The following is a 20,820-nucleotide window of genomic DNA, read 5'->3' on the forward strand; positions in this document are numbered from 1 at the left end:
TCTAGATAAAGAAATATTATGCCACATCATTTATATAAAAAGTATGAAGGGTGCCTGGATGGCTCACTCAGTTAAGCATCTGCCTTTGGCTCAGGTCATGATCCCAGGGTCCAGGGACTGAGTCCCACATCGGGCTCCCTGCTCCGTGGGGAGCCTGCTTCTCCCTCTGCCTCTGTCTCTCTCTCTGTGTCTCTCATGAATAAAAAAAAAAAGCAATCAACAGATGCTAGAACTAGCAAACAGGAAATTAAAAACTATTTTAACTGTATAGCACATGTTGAAAAAGTGAAGTAGACATGAGAGATTAAAAAGACTCAAATCAAACATCTAGAGATGAAATGACAATGTCTGAGATGTAAAATACATGGGATGAGATTAACAAAAATTAGACATCACAGAAGAAAACATAAGTGAATATGAAGACACAGCAATGGGCAGCTGGGTGGCTCAGTTAGTTTAGCAGCTGCCTTCAGCTCAGGTCATGATCCTGGGGTCCTGGGATCAAGCACTGTGTCAAGCTCCCTGTTCAGTGGGAGCCTGCTTCTTCCTCTCTCTTTGCCCCTCCCCCTAGCTTGTATACTCTTTCTCTCTCTCTCTCTCTCTCTCTCTCTCCCTCTCAAATAAAATCTTCAAAAATAAATAAAAATTTAAAAAATCAATGAAACAAAAAATTGGTTCTGTAAGGAAAAAATCAATAAACTGATAAATTCTAGCCAAAGTCATCAGGAGAAACAAAGACAAAAATTACCATTATAAAAAATGAGAAAGATCACATCACTACAGATTGTACAGAGGTTAAAAGGTTACTGAGGAAATGTTATAAACGAGTTCAGGTCAAAAAACTTGACAATTCAGATGAAATGTCAATTTCCTTCAAAGATTAAAAACTTTTAGAACTGACTTAAAAAGAAACAGACCACAAACAAAATACCTAAAGAATATAAACAAAAGGAAATCAAAACATGTCACTATAAAAAATCAACTAAACCCAAAAGGCAGCAGTAATGGAGGAAATAAGGGTCAAAACTCTGTAAGACACATAGAAAACAAACAGCAAAATGTCAGTAGTAAATCCTTATCAGTAATTATATTAAAGGCAGAGATTAGCAGAATATATATTAATATTATACCTAAATATATAAATAAATATATATAAAAGAGCCAATTATACTCTGTCTATAAGAGACTCATACACCAAAGGAAAGATCCCAATACACACGAAGCAAACATTTACATAACTGAAGGGAGAAATACAGTATTAGTTGGAGATTTTAATATGCCACTTTCAATAATGGATAAAACAACCAGATAGATAAACAGAAACAGAACATTTGAACAATACAAACCAGTAAGATCCAATAGAACATTCTACCCAACAACATCAGAATAAAGTTTTCTCAAGTGCACATGAAACATTCTCCAGGACAGACAAAACAAGTATTAATAAATTTTAAAAGACTAAACTCATATGAAGTATTTTTTATCATAATGTAATGAAATTAGAATTCGGTAATAGAAAGAAAACTGGAAAATTCACAAACATGTGCAAATTAAACAACACCCTTTTAAACAACAACTAATAGACAAAAGAAGAAATCATAAGAAAAATCAGAGAATACTTTGAGGCAAATGAAAACACAATACACTAAAATTTGAGATATAACAAAACAGTGCTAAGAGGGAAACTTATAGCTATAAACACATACATTGTAAGAGAAGAAATATCTCAAATCAATAAACTAATTTTACAACTTAAGTAACTAGAAAAGAAGAGCAAGGGAACTGATACACAATAGAGAAAAACCCATGACCAATGGTTGGTTTTTTTTTTTTTTTTTTTTTTTTAAAGATCAACAAAACTGACAAGCTTTTAACTAGACTAAGGAAAAAGAGCAGATTCCAATTACAAAACTCAGATATGAAACTGGGGACATTACTACAAATTTTTTTTTAAAGATTTATTTATTTATTTGACAGAGAGACAGCCAGCAAGAGAGGGAACACAAGCAGGGGGAGTGGGAGAGGAAGAAGCAGGCTCCCAGCGGAGCAGGGAGCCTGATGCAGGGCTCGATCCCCTGGGATCACACCCTGAGCCGAAGGCGGACGCTTAATGACTGAGCCACCCAGGTGCCCCTACTAATTTTACAGACAAAAAAAAGATTATAAGAGAATATTATGGACAATTATACACCAACAAGCTGGATAACCTAGATGAAATGAACAAATTCCTGAAAACACACAACTGACAAGATCAACTTATCAGGAAAAAGAAAATCTGAAGAGACCATAACTAATCAAAAACATCCCAACAAAGAAAAGCCCAGGACCAGATGGCTTCACTAACAAATTCCACAAAACATTTACAGAGTTAACACCAATCCTCCTCACTTTTCAAAAAACTGAAGAAAAAGGAACACTTCCAAGCTCATTCTAGGGGGCTAGCACTATTCTGATACCAGGGCCAAAGATGCTACAAAGAAAACTATAGACCAATATCCCAGAGGAATACTGATGCAAAAATCCCCAGCAAAATACTAGCAAACTTAAGTAGGCAGCCTATTAAAAGGATTACACACTATGATAAAGAGAGTTTTATTTCCGTAATACAAGATTGGTGGAATATGAGCATATCAATCAAAATAATACATCCCATTAAAGAATGAACGGGGCTGGGGCGCCTGGGTGGCATTCAATGGGTGTAGAGTTTGTTTTACAAGATGAAAAGGTTCTAGAGATTTGTTGCATGCAAATGTACGCAGAGTTAACACTACTGTAGGGTACACTTAAAAATTGTTAAAATGGTAAGTTTTACCCAGTGTTCTTTTTACCACAATTAAAAAAAAAAAAAAAACCTCAACAAAAAAAAAAAAAAAAAAAAAAAAGAATGAACGGGGCGGGGGGGGGGAACATGATCATCTCAATTCATGCAGAAAAAGCATTTGACTAAACTCAACATCCTTTTATGATAAAAAACACTCAACAAACTAAGAACAGAAGAAAATTTCCCTAACATGATAAAGGCTATATAAAACTCATTAACTAACATATTCACTGGTGAAGACTAACGGTCTTTCCCCATAGATCAGAACAAGACAAGGACATCTATTCTAAACTTACTACACATCTTCCATTTTACAGAGTATTGGAAGTTCTAGCCAGAGCAATTAGGCAAGAAAGGGAAATAAAAGGCGTCCGTACTGGAAAGGAAGAAGTAAAATTATTTCTGTCCACAAATGACATGATCTTATATATAGAAAATCCTAATCCTAATAACACCCCCCCCACACACACAACCCAAACAAAAAATTTGTTAGAATAAATGAATTCAGCAAAGTTGCAGGATGCAATATCAACATGCAAAAATCAGTTGCTTTTCTATACACTAGCAATGAACAATCCAAAAAGAAAAATTTTTAAAACCATTTCATTTACAGTAGTATGAAAAAAAATTGGTAATAAATTTAACCAAGGACTTTTAAGACTACACACTGAAAACTACAAAACACTGATGAAAGAAATTAAAGAAGACATAAGTAGAAAGGCATGTTGTACTTATGAGTTGGAAGACTAAATATTGTTAAGATGACAATACAACCCAAAGCAATCTACAGTTCCAATACAATCCCTATAAAAATTCCAAAAACTTGTTGCAGAAATGAAAAAGCTGATACTCAAATTTATACAGAGCAAGCAGTACTAAACAGCAAAACAATATTGGAAAAGAAGAATAAAGTCTGAAGACTCTCACTTTCCCAACTTCAAAACTTACTACACATCTACAATAATTAAAGCAGATGGTACTAACATAAGGACAGACATTTAAACCAATGGAATAGAAGAGACAGCCTAGAAATAAACCCTAACATATAAAGCCAACTGATTTCTAGCAAAGGAGCCAAGACCATTCGACAGGGAAAGGACAGTCTTTTCAACAAATGGTCCTGGCAGCAGTGAATACCCGTATACAAAAGAATGAAGTTGGACCCTTACCTTCTACCATACACAAAAGCTAACACAAAATGAAAAAAGACATGAATGTAAGAATAAATCTTTAAAACTCTCAGAAGAAAATACTGGGAAAATTTTTCATGACACAGGATGCAGCAATGATTTCTTTGGATATGACACCAAAAGCACGGGCAACAACAAAAAAATAGATAAACTGGACTTTATCCAATTTACAAACTTATGTGCATCAGAGGACACTATCAAGAGGACAAAAAGAGGGGCGCCTGGGTGGCACAGCGGTTGGGCGTCTGCCTTCGGCTCAGGGCGTGATCCCGGCGTTGAGGGATCGAGCCCCACATAGGGCTCCTCCGCTATGAGCCTGCTTCTTTCTCTCCCACTCCCCCTGCTTGTGTTCCCTCTCTCGCTGGCTGTCTCTATCTCTGTCAAATCAATAAATAAAATCTTTAAAAAAAATTAAAAAAATTTAAAAAAAGAGGACAAAAAGAAAAACCACAGAGTGGGAACTATTTGCAAATCATATAGCAGATAAGGGATCAGTATCACTAAGTATTCGAAGAACTATTAACTCAACAATAATAACGAAATAACCTAATTCAAAAATGAGCAAGGGATATGAACAGACATTTCTACAAAGAATATATACAAATGGTCAACAAGCACATGAAAAGATGCTCAACATCATTACCCATTAGGGAAATGGAAATCAAAACCACATGAGATACTAAACTTCACACCCCTTAAGACAGCTATTAAAAAAAAAATGAAAAATAACAAATGGTGACAAGGATATAGAGAAACTGGAACCCCTATGCATTGCTTGTTGGAATGTAAAATGGTACAGTCACTGTGAAAGATAGTTTGATATTTCCTCAAAAAGCTAAAAATACAATCACCATAGCATGCAGCAACTCCACTCTCAGGTACATACCCAAAAGAAGTGACACCAGAAACTCAAACAGATAGTTGCATAACAATGTTGACAGCAGTATTATTCACAATAGAAGGCTGAAGCAACTCAAGTGCTCACCGAACAGATGAACAGATAAACAAAATGTGGTTTATACATATTGTGGAACATTATTCAATCATAAAATAGAATGAAATTCTGATATATGCTACAACATAGATGAACCTTGAGCACGTTCTGCTAAGTGAAATAAGCCACTCACAAAAGGACAAATATTGTATGATTCTACCTATGAGGTATCTAGAATAGGCAAATTCATAAAAACAGAAGATAGTCTAAAGGTTACCACAGGCTTCGGGGAAAGTGGAGTGAAAGCTATTGTTTAATTGGTACAGAGTTCCTGTTTGAGGTGATGGAAAAGGTCTGAAAACAGATAGTGGTGATGGTTGCAAAAACAATGCAAATGTACTGCCACTGAACCATAAACTTAAAAGTGTTAAAATGGTAAATTTTATGTCTATTTTACCACAATAAATAGATAACTGGAGAATCCTGCATCTATTTAAAGAAATCGAATCTATAGTTAAAAACCTTTCCAATGGAGGTGCCTGGGTGGCGCAGTCGTTAAGCGTCTGCCTTCGGCTCAGGGCGTGATCCCGGCGTTCTGGGATCGAGCCCCGCATCAGGCTCCTCCGATGGGAGCCTGCTTCTTCCTCTCCCACTCCACCTGCTTGTATTCCCTCTCTCGCTGGCTGTCTCTCTCTCTGTCAAATAAATAAAATCTTAAAAAAAAAAAAAAAAAAAAAAAAAAAAACCTTTCCAATGAAAAAAATCCCAGGCCCAGAGTGAATTCTACTGAACATTTAAATAATAATCCATTCTAAACAAACTCCTCCAGGAACGTGAAGAGTGAATACTTTCTTAGTCACTCTATGAGTTGTACATTACCCTGATTCCAAAACCAAAGACATTATAATTAAAAGCTACAGACTAATATCCTTCATGACTACAGATGAAAATCCTAAACAAAATTTTATCATAACTAATACAAATATGTATAAGAGAACAACACATCACAACCAAGTGGGGTTATCCTAGGAACAAAAGGTTGATTTAACACTGAAAAAAATCAATGGGGACTTTACCATATTAAACTAATAAAGAAACTTCATATTATCATCAACAAATGCAGGAAATGCACTTAACAAAATCCAACATGCATTCCTGATAAAACCTCTCAGCAAATTAGAATCAGAAGGGAAATTTCTCAACCTGATAAAGGGTATCTATGAAAAACATACAGCTAACATCACACTTAATGTTAAAAGACTGAGCATTTTTCCCCTTCATACCAGGAACAAAGGATGGATTATCAGCCCTCTTCACTTTTTTTAAGTTTTTTTTTTTTTAAAGCCAGGGTAGTAAGACAAGAAATAAAAAGCACCCAGATTGGAAAGAAAAAATGTAGAAATTCAATGGAATCTACAGGATTAAAAAAAAAAAAACCTCCTAGAACTAATAAGCAAGTTTAGCAAGGTTGGAGGATACAAACTAAATGTTTAAAAAATCTATTGTATTTCTATATATCAGCAATGAAGGATTTTTTTATTTTAATAATTTTTTAATAAAAATCTATTAAATATGTAGGGCTAAATCTGACAAAAGATGTAAAGACATGTAACCACTCTGAAAGAAATTTTGAAAGACGTAAATGAACACAGACACATAATTTATTCAATGATAAGACTCAATATTGTTAAAAGGTCAATTCTCCCCAAATTGATCTCTATAGATTCAATGCAATCCCTATAAAAATCCTAGCAGGCTTTTATTTTTAAATCAACAAATTGATTCTAAAATTCACTGGGAAACACAAAGACACTAGAGCCAAACTTTGAAAAAAGCAACAAAACTGGTAGACTAACAATACACGACTTCCAGACCTACTATAAAGCTACAGAAATCAAGACAGTGAGGCACTGACAGAGACAAATATTCAGGTATAGAACAGAGTCCAGAAATAGACTCACCATTTATAAACAAAGGTGCAAAAGCTATGCAGTGCAGAAAGGACAGTCTTCTCAACAAATAGTTTTAGAACATATAAGAAAAAAAAAAAACACAGAACTTTGATTCATATGCTTTATCCATATTTCATATGCTGTATCCAAACATAAATTCAAAATGAATCACAGACCTAATGTAACACATAAAACTATACAACTTCTAGAGGAAAACAGAGAAAAATCATTGCAACCCTCTGTTAAGCAAAAGATGTAACACTGAAACCATCATTCAGAAGAAAAAACTGATAAATTGGATTTCATCAAAATTAACAACTTCTGCTTTTAGAAATAAACTGTTAAGAGAATGACAAGGGGAGCCACAGTCTAAGAAAATATCAGCAAAGCATACATCATGTAATAAGGGGCTCATATGCAGAACAAAGAACTCTCAAAACTCAATAATAAGAAAAAAACAAACAATGAACAAAAGATTTATATACTTCACACACACACACTCAAAATACAGCTCAACAGACAGCAAATAAGAACTTTAAAGACACTCAACTGGTCATTAGACAATGCAAATTAAACCACAATGAGACTACCAACACATACATACCTATTAGAATGGTTAAAATTTTAAAGTCTGACTGTGCTAAGTATAACAGGTGAGGATGTGGAAACAGGAACTTGATATACTGCTAGTGGGAATGTAAAATGATACAATCCTTTTATTTAAAAATGGATGAACTATTTTCCAACTTTAACATGCATTTACCATATGATCCAGCAATCCTATTACTGGGTACTTACTCTAAAGAAATAAAAATTAATATTCATATAAATTCCTGTACCTAAATGTTTATTACAGGTCTATTCATAACCACCAAAAACTGGAAGTTGATAAATCAACTCTGAAACATGCACACAATGGAACACAACCCAGCAATAAAAAGAAACAAACCACTGGCATGCTAGAGCTTGGATACAGCTTAAAGGCATTACGCTAAGTGAAAAAAAAGTCTGAAAAGTTTACATCATGTATTCCATTTATAGGACGGTCTCAAAAAGATAAAATTATAGTGATGAAGACTGACCAGTGGTTGCCAGAGGGCAGAGGCAGGGGAAAAGTACGACTAAAAAGACACTAGAATTTTTAGAATGATGGAACTGCTTAATATCCTCACTGTGGTAATGATTAAATGCCTATATACGTTTGTATAATCCATGTTAAAATTCAAAAAAGCTGTATACCAAAAAGAGGTCAATTTTACTGTATGGTAATTAAAAAAAAAAAACCACTATCTACTCACATGTTAGGAATATAACATATCAAAAATATTTTCTAAAAGAATCAATAACCAGGGAACATGTATTATAAAATTTCTGCTTCTTTCAGATTTACATCTATTTTGCTACTAAGTCCAAGACTGATTTTGTAAAATTGTTCCATGGGCTTTTGAAGTAACAAGTTCTTCACTCGAAAGATTTATTGATTGGGGCACCTTGATGGCCCAGTCAGTTAAGCGACCAACTCTTGGTTTCTGCTCAGGTCGTGATCTCAGGGTCATGGGATTCAAGCCCTGCGTCAGACTCAGCACAGAGTCTGCTTAAGACTCTCTCTCTCCTGGGGCACCTGGGTGGTTCAGTCGTTAAGCATCTGCTCGGGGTGTGATCCCGGGGTCCTGGGATCGAGCCCCACATCAGGCTCCTCTGCTGAGAGCCTGCTTCTTCCTCTCCCACTCCCCCTGCCTGTGTTTCCTCTCTCGCTGGCTGTCTCTCTCTCTGTGTCAAATAAATAAATTAAATCTTAAAAAAAAAAAAAAAAGGTTTGTTGATTGTGTTGTTCTGTTTCCCTATGGTCTCATCTGTGTCTTTTGGATCTATTTAATTACGAAAGAGATATAACAAATCTCCTAATAGAACTGTATTTTCATCAAATTCTCTTGTGTTTTGAACAGATTCTGTTCTTCTATATAGCATCTATGTTTGGTGCCTACTTGTTAGGACTGTTACAGCTACTTTGTTAATTAACTGGGCCTTTCATTATTACATACTATCTTATTTCATTATATTCAGTACATTAACCTTAAATTCTACTTTAAAATACATTATATTACCACCTCTGCTTTTATATGGTTTGCATTTGCCTGGTCCATCCCTTTATTTTCAACTTTTCATTATTTGTTTTAAGTACTCTTCAATTCCATCTGACAATGTGAGTTACTAGAATTGGACCTATTCACATTTAATTAACGGATATATTTTAATTCTGTTGCTTCCTTCTTATGTTTAACATTTTTGACATTCTGTTCAAATCTGTGTTTGATCCTTTTTATTTCTGTATTACTACGTTGCGATTAAAAGAATACCAAGTTAGAAAAGTTAGGAGGCTGGGTTTAGTCGCAGCTCTTTCACTGAGGCAGCAGCTTAACCTCTTTAAGTCCGTTTCCCCCTTCTCATCAAGATATATAAAAATTCCTGCTTTACCTGCTAGTTATTTTGGGGGGTAAGGGGTAAGGTAACATCGGGGTAAGGGGCCATCAAGCGGGATACTATAAAAGCTTTAAGGATCTAACAGAGAAATGATTATGAGGACCTAGATCCCCAAATTTGAGTTTACAAACTTTGAAAGTATCAACAATAAAATGAAGTAAGTGCCCTACTACCCCAGAGGACAGAGTTAACATATTTTAAGAGTTGAGAAGGAGGGGAAGCTGGGGGTGAGAAAAGATGTACAAAACCTCATGAAAATTAAAGTCTGGGAGATGAAGAATAACCTGGGAAGCCAGGACTTTTTGTGATGACTACTTAAAGGGAGACAAACAGTATGATGGTTTTACGGCAAAAAGCAACAGCAACATAAAAAATGTTTGGAGTGGAAAGAGGGGTGTGGACAAAGGCCTTGTCAGAAGCAGGCTGAATTCTGAGACTCCCAACTTGACTTCTGCTGACGGACATGGGGCTGGCAGAGGGTTGGATGGTCTTATTCCAAACAAATATCATTATCCAATGAACAAGAAATAAAATGACAACAAAACAGCTTGGAAATTAAGAAACACATTCCTAAATCAAAAATTTCAAATGTTCAAAAAAGCTAAACTGAAAATTCAAACTATCCAGAGAGCAACAAAAAAGAAACACACCCTACCAAACCCTATGGGGCACAATAAACTTGTTCTTAGAGGACATCTTTATTAAAGAGTAAGGATTAAAAAGAAGGGAACTTAATACTAATCTTAAGAAACTAACAAACCAAAAGAAAAGTAGGAAGGAGAGAAGGAAAAAAATGAAACAATTTCTCAAACGATTAAATAAATACATTCCTCAGGGTGCCAGGGTGGCTCGGTCAATTAAGTGTCTGACTCTTGATTTCAGCTCAGGTCATGATATCAGGGTTGTGAGACCAAGCCCTGTGTCAGGCTCTGCACTGAGCGTGGAACCTGCCTGAGATTCTCTCCCTCTCCCTCTGTTCCTCCCCCCACTTGCACATGCTTTTTCTCTCTCTCTCCCCCTCTCACTCTCAAATAAAAATCTTAAAAAAAAAAAAAAAAAAAGCAGAGAACTCGTTTTAAATTTTAATTTAACAAATAAATTTTCTAATTTTTCTATCTGAAAAAAGTTTTACTGAAAGCACTTTTTATACTTTGAGTATAAAACAAGGTAAATTAAAAAATAAAAAACTTTTAAAAAATAAAAACTTTAACATGAAGCAAATTTTGCCTATTTAACCAGATTGTATAAAATTAGTGTAACTAATTTCTACAAGGATCTAATCTCCATGCTTAAATTTCCATCAGTTCTATCTATGCAGCTGATTAAAAGTACCATCATAAGGCCTTGCCATAAGCAGAAAAAGAAACCTGATGCCTTTTGTTTTTCTAAACACCCCCTTGCAGCAAACAAAAAACCCAGTCAAAATAGTCTTACAATTGTGTGTGTGTTGTGTATGTGTTTATTTATTTTTATGTCAGAAATATTATCTTGGGTTATACCTTTAAATATTTGTTGTCTCATTCTATTTCTTCTTTTGGATTAAATATACATATGCTGAATCTCCTTTTCTGATTTCCACATCATTTTTTCTCTCTAATGTGTTTTAACACTTTCATTCATTTTGGTAAATTCTACCCACTTTTTCTATTTCTAGCTTCTATTGTCCTTTATCTTGTTTTCCACAGTCTCTACTGTCCCTTGTGATCCTTCTAATTTCACCTTTGTTTCAGTGATGGTTTTAATTTTACCTTATTTTTCTTTCTGCTCAATCAGCTTACATTGCATTTTCTCCTGCAGTCACACTATCTCTTCCCTGACCTCTCGCATCAGTGCTTTGTGCTCTCAGTGGTAAATACTTCCAAAAAGTGTTTTAAATTCATAGCAAAACAGCTGGGCATGATTTTCATCTCCTTTACAGAAAAATTTTCTCTGTTGAGTATTCATCTGCCCTTTGTTTTTCTTTCTTTTTTTTTTTTTTTTTAAGATTTATTTATTTAACAGAGAGAGACAGCCAGTGAGAGAGGGAACACAAGCAGGGGGAGTGGGAGAGGAAGAAGCAGGCTCCCAGCGGAGAAGCCTGATGTGGGGCTTGATCCCAGAACGCCGGAATCACGCCCTGAGCCGAAGGCAGCCGCTTAAGACTGTGCCACCCAGGCGCCTGGACCTGCCCTTTGTTTTTCTGCTACTTTCTTCCTTTTGGATTCGTGAGTGGTAGGGGTAGCTTTTAGCTGAAATCCTTTTGATAATTCATCTTTAAAGGAGGTGATGTTTTTTTGGCCAAGTTATTTATAAGAGATTCATGCAGAAGGCTATAGTGGTTCCGGTTCTTGACCAGCAAAACTTGGTCTTGATTCAAGGTTTTATATAAGAATCATTTAGGTTTTTGGGTTTTTTGGTGTTTTTTTTGTTTTTGTTTTTGTTTTTCTTTTCAACAGCCAGTGGACATAGGCAGCCTTGAGGTTTTCACAATGCAAAGTCATCTCTTCCCCTACTGCTACAGAGACAGACAAATTTAAAAATGGTTTGTTTGTGTGATTCTTTGCTTGGCTTCATCTCCCCAACGTCTTAGAATCAAACCAGGTGCAGGGGGGAACTCCTGCCATCAGCTTAAAAAAACCTATTTTGCTTTTGCAAACAAGGGATTTAGGCTTTGCATCTCAGGGTGGGCCTCTCAGGTTCATGAAGCTTCTCTTACTGGCTCCAATCTCTGCAGCTGTGGCATCCTCACTCTACTTCTTCCCACATACAGTCTGCTGAGACTCACTGCTTTTGGCAGCCATTCCACCTATTTTGTGGCCTGGGGTTTTTAGCTTTCTTCTAGTTCAGTGGAATATGGGGTTTGTATTTTAGTTTTTCCCTCTTTGTTTAGTGTTTCCCCTTTGTTGTTACTCTGGCTAACCGCCAGAAAGCAAAAGAAGAAAATGCCAACTTTACTGTACCATCCTCAGATTCAAAATCCAACAATTATGTTAAAAGAATATTTTATATAAGATAGAAACTTGAGTGTCTCACTATATTACTGAAAGATAAAGATGTGCTTTCCTTCTATTTTAACAGTAAAATACTAATTTTCCACAAATTACTAATTTTTACAAGGCCATTAGCAACTGAGCTGTTTTATTTTAAAAGCTCATGTGTATATTAGTTATAACCCAAGTCAGAAAACAATCTGATGCCTAGATGTAAAAGATACTTTTCAAGACCCAGAGCCCATTTGGGGAACAAATTATGTACATCACCAGTTTGCTACAATCTTAGTATTTATTTTTAAAGCAGACAAAGCCTTTTTAATAATCAGGACAATACATAATTTGTCACTGTCCAACTCTCCAGATTCCATTTGGGTTTAAAATGAAGACAGACAGCTTTATATTATATACTGATTATTCCCTTAGTAAAATTTTAACTCTAGGCAAATTCATTTTCCTGCCAGTTACTACTCTTCTACTCCTTGCTATCCACTGTTAGGCATGTACTGAGTGAAATGAAGTTTTACTACTAATTTTTTAAAGAACAAATAATATATCAAAGCCAAATTAAAATGGATTTCAGGGGCGCCTGGGTGGCACAGCGGTTAAGCGTCTGCCTTCAGCTCAGGGCGTGATCCCAGCGTTATGAGATCGAGCCCCACATCAGGCTCCTCCGCTATGAGCCTGCTTCTTCCTCTCCCACTCCCCCTGCTTGTGTTCCCTCTCTCGCTGGCTGTCTCTATCTCTGTCAAATAAATAAATAAAATCTTTTAAAAAAAAAATGGATTTCAAATTACGCGTGTTTTAAATGATTCCTTTTCACACACATAAATGTAAATCTGTAAATGTTAAGATGCCACACAAAAGCTAAGTAATGCCTGGTATAACCTATTAAACATTTAGAGGCACTATGAATTCATATTGATAAAAAGAAACCAAAAAGACCTCTTCCTTGCAGAATTCTAAATAAAAAATGTAGACGGAATGACAGACTTTGAAAAATCACTTTTTGACAACCACCATAGTTAGAATGACAGGATGACACCTCAGAGAAATTTGGCATATATCACCTTAAGTAACCAAAGTCCCATCACCAATAATTGTACAAATATATGGTACAAATACACACCATGCTCTGAGAAGTACATTGTGGAATTACTGCCAAAAATGCACAACCTGAATCTAACCACTACGACACATGCAACTAAAGGATATTCTACACTGTAACTGACCTGGTATGTACTCTTCAAAAATGTCAAGGCCATGAATGACAAAAAAAGACCAAAGAACTGCCCAGACTAAGACACTGAAGAGAAATGACAACTAAACACAGTTGTGATCCTGGACTGGATCCTGGACCAGAAACAATTATTTTTCTTTCGCTAAATAAGACATTAGGGGGACAATTAATGAAATCTGTCTGTATACAGAATTGTATCCATGTTCATTCAGGAAATACACATTAAAGTATTTAGACATTAATCTTGTCTGCAATTTTACTCTCAATTCAAAGAAAACAACACACTGTGTATGTGTATGTGTGTGTGTTTAGAGAAAGCGTGACAAAGCTCATGTGATAAATATTAATATTTGGGGACATACAAGAATTCTTGTACTATTTTTACAACTTTCCTCTAAGTATGAAATTATTTAACACTTGAAAAAAAGGAAAAAAAATCCACACACACAATAAATGAAAGAAAAAGCCAGTAAGAGAAACTCTATTTTCCCTTATAATTATGCTAGAATCATATTTAGTACATTCTACTTAACAGATCATGAAATTTTAGAGCTGTAAGAAAAACGTATTATCTCTCACTAAAACTCCTCCATTCGTAGGTGAAAACAGTGAAGTTGAAGGCCTTCCTCAAGATCTAGACGACTGGTTCAAGGCAGAGTCAAGACTACTATCCTGCTCTGACTCAGCTCTTTCACACTGCAAGCTGTCTCTTGATACCTTTGTATCGTCATCTACTTCCTAACCATGTGATACACACGCTAAATAGCTCAACTTTCTCATATATTCCAGTAAGCTAATGTGGCAAACCAATTTCAGGCAATCTAAATTCATTTTAAAGATGCATTTAGGTATTACTGCTTCTAATAATCTTTAATAACTAATATCAATAGAATTTGAGTTCAGAATATATGCAGGATACTGTAGCAAATGCTAAAAACGCAAAATTAACACTATCTACTATCAGGTGATACTGTTAGGTCCACAATGATAGATCACCAAGTCTATATTATTCATTATTATAACCCCACCACTAGGACAGTGCCCGACATACAATAAATTTTCAGATAATTGTATGCTGCTAAATAAAAGACAATCCACACTACAAGAGAGAAATGTATGTACAGATAATCATAATATTCACAGTGTTAACCAAGTGCCATGAAACAACAAATAAGTTATTTTTGCTTGGTGAGATCTACAAAGTCTCCAGAATTTAATGAAACCAAAGTTAAGCCTTGAAAGACAAAAGAATTCAACAGACATGGAAGCAATGGGGTGGTAGATGGAGGGTAAGAAGGAATTACATAAAACAGACTGAAGGCAAGAAAACACGTGGCATTTCTATTGAATTTTTACACACAGGCTTACCTATTGTTGCTGCAAGTTCTGGATCAAAAGTATCATCTGTGAACCTCAAGAGCAGGCTAAAAGAGATGTTAAAAAGACAGATTAGAAATTTGTCTTTTTTCCTACCCATTTGGCAAATGTTCATAATTATTATATTTTGTCACAAATTAGACACAAATAATGGGTGCCTGAGTGGCTCACTCGTGATCCCAGAGTCCTGGGATGGAGCCCCAGGTTGGGCTCCCAGCTCAGCGGGGAGTCTGCTTCCCCCTCTGCCCCTCACCCTGCTCATACTTGCTCTCTCGCTCTCTCTCAAATAAAGAAAATCTTAAAAAAAAATAAGTAAAAGAGACTACTTTAAAAAAAAAATTAGGCACACATAAGATGTAGGTCTGCTCCCACAATACTGCCTCACTGCAGCTATATATATAGGAATTAAATTATTGGAAAGGCAATAAAAGAATCCCAAGAGCAAAGCAGTTTACTTAATATATTCCCCATGCTCCCCTACACAATTCCCAAGTGTGAAAAGATTTGGGTTTGGTTTTGGTTTTGGTTTTTAACTGTAATGGTATATCCTTGTGAGAAAATAGTATCAGCAACATGTCATACTGTGACGTGGACAAAAGGGGGGAAAAGTAAGTCTCTTGGTATGCAGCAAATTAATTTTTTGTTTAAATCTGATGTGTACTACACTCTGAATTCAAGTAAAACAGAAAGCTGTGAAAATCTATCATTTGGTAACAAGTAGTAATAGGACTATTACCTAAGTGGGAAGAAAACCACAGTAAAAAGTGAAGGTAGATCACGCGATAGCCAGAGTAGGTATACTCTAGCAAATGCTAGGTAGGGTGTATGAAATCAAGCAGGCAATAGGGAGTTACCGAAAGCTTTTAAAAAAAAGAATGGCAAGAACTGCTCTACATTTTGAAAAGTTAATGCCAGCAAAAAACAAAATGCAAGACAATTAACGGGAGACAACGGCATGGTTATGGTGAGAGATAAGAAGGACTAAACCTAAGAAATGGTAAAGAAACTAGAAAGAAAAGAGATGAAATAATAGCAAAAAACACCGTATGAGTAGGAATTTAAGAAACAAGGCAGAGGATCACAGGGGAAGAGAGGAAAAAATGAAACAAGTAGAAACCAGAGAGGGAGACAAACCGTAAGAGACTCTTAATCATAGGAAACAAACTGAGGATTGCTGGACAGAAGGGGCGTTGGAGGGATGGGGTGACTGGGTAATGGACACTGGGGAAGGTATATGTTGTAATGAGCACTGGGTATTATGTAAGACTGTGATGAATCACAGACCTGTACCCCTGAAACAAATAATATATGTTAATTAATTGAATTTAAATTAAAAAAAAAAGACACCATATGAGTACTCTAAGATTTTACATCTCCCAGAATTATTTACTTAATATAAGGTGGAAGTGTCATTTATTAGATGCTCTTCAAAAATACAATCTAAGCTTTTATTAAAGCCCTAGATTTATAATATTAATCAATCATCCTTCACATTATCTCCTACAATAGGTCGAGACTGTTCTATCAACCTGTATGCATTAATTAAATCAGGGAAATAGCTATCAGATGTCTGAAATGTAAAAAAAATTTATGAATATTTCTGTAGGTTGTAATTATTGCTGCTAGAGATTTTTTTTCCCAGAGTATACTGCAACACATAATGGCCTTTTGGTATTCAAAATCCGGTGTCATTAATTGTATTTGAAAGATTAACTCTCCCTTTCTTGGTTTTGCTTTCTTGTGTTTACTATGAAACCAGCACCACAAAAGTGAAATAAACAGATTTTCCACTTAACACTGTACAGTCTTGACTGTAACTTTGCTTACTCCAACGTGAGTCAGATGACAGCACTAATAAGAATCTTAAAAGACTGCACTGTACAAATTTTCTTCTCTCCCCAACAGTAAGTCTTTAAATTAATAAAAGTAAAAATTTACTCATATTTTAAGAATGGAAAAGGTATGTATCCATACTCGGTCACCACACTAAATATTATTACATAAAAGAAACTCATAGAGTAGTAGTGGCAGTAATAATAATAATACCAGAATAATACAAATAACAATGGTATTGGCTATTATTTATTGAACACCAGCAATGTTCCAGACACTTAAGCCAGCGGTTCTTCTTACATAATTGTTAATCCTTATGATAATCCTTGTCATTAAAGGTACTTTGTCAGGAAAGCCAGGGAACTGATATGGTACAAAGCAACAAATTTTAATACTGGTCTGAGTAGAAGCAGATCTTAGCCAGGGATACACTGTTAGCTGGAAATGTATTCTAAACTCTATATTACGCTTTTTTTCGAGGCAGAGAGTCTATTTCTCTATTAGACTTTTTAAAGACTTCACAACCAGAAAATGATTAAGAACCAGTGCTCTAAAGGATGTATATTTAAGTATTCATATTTTCAAAGTCAAAGGAACAAAATACGCTCCATGCAGAGCTACAGACGGAAGGAGTAACTACTACTGTATCACTTGGAGCAAAACAAATTTCTAATAAACGGTGTAAATAGTCTGCATTTCTTAATTTACAAATGAAATTGGCCAAAAAGGATGGGGACACAGAGACATAGGAGAGACAGCAATTTAGGTAACAGAAGGTCTCTATAATTCCTCCCAGTTTCTGAAACACTTTGCTACTTCTTTACTTCACCGTGGCTAGCCACAGGATCGAAGCATCTTATACATTTAACATTAGAGAAGAATTGAAGGATTTCTATTCCAACCTCATTTTTCAAACGAAGAAGTGAAGACCTAGAGTGGTCAAGTATCACACACAAGGCCACACAAGTGGCAGCACCAGTTTCATAATCCTGACCTCCTGGCTGCTACCACACATGCTCATCACACTCCAGCGGTCTGAAATAAACTGGAAAAATAACCCATTAATTTGAATTACTTAAGATGTCCATTGTCGTGCAACAATAACAAGTGGTATTTGACTTCTATTAACTCTAGATCTGTAAAGAAACAGACACTCATTAGTCAGAACAAGCCTGAAAGATTATACCCATGACAAATGTTTTTGAACTAACTCACCTTAAAAAGAATAGGCTTCTATCTTAGTAGAGTCATTTATTCTCATCATACCCAGAAGGAATAAGTGTTCAAGGTTGTTTTCCAACCTTGGTGCATATGCACCAATAACGTTTATCTAGCTAGAAAAACAAGCTAACTTTCTCCCTAAACACAATCCTTTCTTGAAAGGTAGTTAAAGGTGTTAAAATTTTGCAGAGCAGCTGAAAATTCACAAGTACTGAGAAAAGTTTGGAGCAGAGTAGATCCAAACAAGTTCATCTGAAGGCAGGGAACTATGGAAACCAATAAATCCACTTAACTGATTTTACACTAGAGGAAGAACCCCAATTACGTAAACACTCTAGTTAGCTTTCCAGAAAATTTTAACACAGTTTAACTGGTCATCCATCCAATACACTTAGGAAATATCGCCAACCAAACCTGTATTGGACTGAACCACATGAAATGACATTCAACCATTCAAGACTTCAAAATTAGCAGGGGGAATGAAACATGAGAGACTATGGACTATGAGAAACAAACTGAGGGCCTGGGGCCGGGGGGGAATTGGATAGACCGGTGATGGGTAGTAAGGAGGGCACGTATTGCATGGTGCACTGGGTGTTATACGCAACTAATGAAATCATCGAGCTTTACATCGGAAACCGGGGATGTACTGTATGGTGACTAACATAATATAATAAAAAATCATTAATTAAAAAAAAAAAGACTTCAAAATTAGCAATCTCATACACCTTAACCTAAATGAGGGTCACATCTCAAGAAAAAAAGATCACAAGGCTATAGAAGTCCTATTAAGACAATGTTCAATATATTAACTTTTTAACCCTCAAATATAATAGTGATCATGAAAATTACTTTATTCAGTCCTTTTTTTTTTTTTTAAGATTTTATTTATTTCCTTGAGAGAGAGAGTGTGAGAAAGAAAACAAGCACGAGCCAGGAGCGGAGCCGAGAAGCCGACTCCCGGCTGAGCAGGGAGCCCACCGCAGGGCTCTGGGATCATGGAACGCCAGGATCATGGACTGAGCAGAAGGCAGACGCTTAACCCACTGAGCCACCCATGTGCCCTATTCAGTCCTTTAAATAATGCATACATACAGACACGTACACACTCCCCATACTATTTTGCTAGCCCACAGCGTTTCATTAATTTATTCCTTGTTATTACAAATCCCTCATTTCCATATACACTGAGTACATTAAATGAGAAAAATTAGAAAATACATTGTCATACTCCAAAAATACATAAAATTGTAGAACGTATTAACAGAATAAAATTTCAAATCCTTAAGCATCTAAAAAAGTACAAGCTGATGAAGTGATCTGAAAGATAAGTTTATCAGCAGGTACAGCTAAAATATGAAATTACTTACAGCTCCTGGAATTGGAATATTGTTTAAAAATCAAGACAGCCTAGAATACAACCTAGTGATAATAACAATAACAATAATCAGATGGCAAGGATAACTCTACCTGGAGAACTTTGTTCTAAGGCTTGGATGAAATCACAACCCGCTTGCGACACCCACTGAGCGTCACTGTTCTTACCTGATACTCACCTCGAACTACTGTCAATTATAATTTTCCCTCAAGAAAAAGTCAAGAAAGAAAACACAAAATACTAAGTTGTTCTTTCCCCTCTATATAATGTGGCAGAATGCGAAGGAACAATTACACTTCATTCTCAAAGGGGGTCCACAGTTTAAACTCTAGCATCTTAGACTAAAGTGAATTACTCAAGCGGTCAGAAGACCAAAGAGTTCTTTCACAGCTGACTCAGAAGAAAACAGAGAAGCGGCAACGGGGTGCACCAAACTAGGCCAGGAATGTGACCCAGGGCGTCACGAAACTTCCTGCGGGGAACACTACGTATTCAGAGAAAGCCTGACAGAAAAACCAAAGTGCTAAAGTTACAACTCAACTCGCGGGGTGACCGTGAGCCTGAACCCCAGTCGGGCTGCGCTCTCGGCCAGACTCGGGCCCAAACCCGCCCGCCACGCCCTTAAGCAACTCGGCAGCAAACCCGCCGGCCGAGCGGCGGCCCTCGGAATTGTCTTCTTATTTGGTACGACAGGAGGGGAAACGTATCCAGACAAGTCGGGCCTGCCAGGGGCCGACTAGCAGGCGGGCGCGGGGTGGGGCTGGGGCTGCAAGACCGCGCGGCCGAGAGACCGGGGAGAACGAGCGGGGCCCGCCCCCAGAGCGGCCCGCACCGGCCGCCGCCTTTACCGTTCCCGACGTGGCCCAGCAGACAGCGGCCACGGAGGCAGAAAGAGCCCCGCCGCCCTCGTCACCGCCCGCAGACCCGCCTCACCTGGACTTGCCCACGCCGCTCTCGCCGATGATAAGGATCTTCAGGGTGGTCAGCACGTCCTCGTCCATCCTGACCCTGCTCCGCTGTGAGCCCAGCTGGCCACCCCGGTCCGGTTCTCAACCCTTCACCGGAGAGATAGCCCGCGCATGCGCACCGCTGTGCGTCTGCCACCTTCCTTTCTCCCCGGGTGTTTGGGTTGCAGAAGCCCCGGTCGCCCTAGTTCCGCCTTGAGGAAGCTCTGCGTCTGCGCAAACTCAGAGTCCCAGGCGTCTTTCCGGAGCGCTTATTCATCCTCTGCGCAAGCGCAGATGGGAAGACCCGCATGTGATTTCACCCTCTTTTGTAGGCTGTTACTCCTCCCCTGACCTAATCTACCCCTCCTTCAGTGATATACTTGGGAAGGGACTGAGTTGGCAGAGCATAACGCTCTTCGATTTCAGCAGCTGCTCGTAACAGCTGCATTGCAATAGGAAAGGCTTGTGCTTGAAGGC

At 37.0% G+C, this 20,820-nt stretch overlaps 1 protein-coding gene across 1 annotated transcript in view; it reads right to left on the reverse strand.

The window, feature by feature from the left end:
• The window catches only part of RAB18 (RAB18, member RAS oncogene family), a 33,347-nt gene extending 12,820 nt beyond the window's left edge, over positions 1 to 20,527 (reverse strand). Inside the window, exons 1-2 of the mRNA XM_008683877.2 lie at positions 20,330 to 20,527; positions 14,956 to 15,011 (exon numbers count right to left, since the gene is read on the reverse strand). Coding sequence (XP_008682099.1) covers positions 14,956 to 15,011; positions 20,330 to 20,397 — 124 coding nt within the window. The 5' untranslated portion in view covers positions 20,398 to 20,527. The remainder of the gene's footprint in view (positions 1 to 14,955; positions 15,012 to 20,329) is intronic.
• Positions 20,528 to 20,820: the final 293 nt, after the last annotated feature.

This window comes from Ursus maritimus, unplaced genomic scaffold (assembly GCF_017311325.1).
Source record: "Ursus maritimus isolate PB19 unplaced genomic scaffold, ASM1731132v1 scaffold_31, whole genome shotgun sequence".
NCBI lineage: Eukaryota > Metazoa > Chordata > Mammalia > Carnivora > Ursidae > Ursus > Ursus maritimus.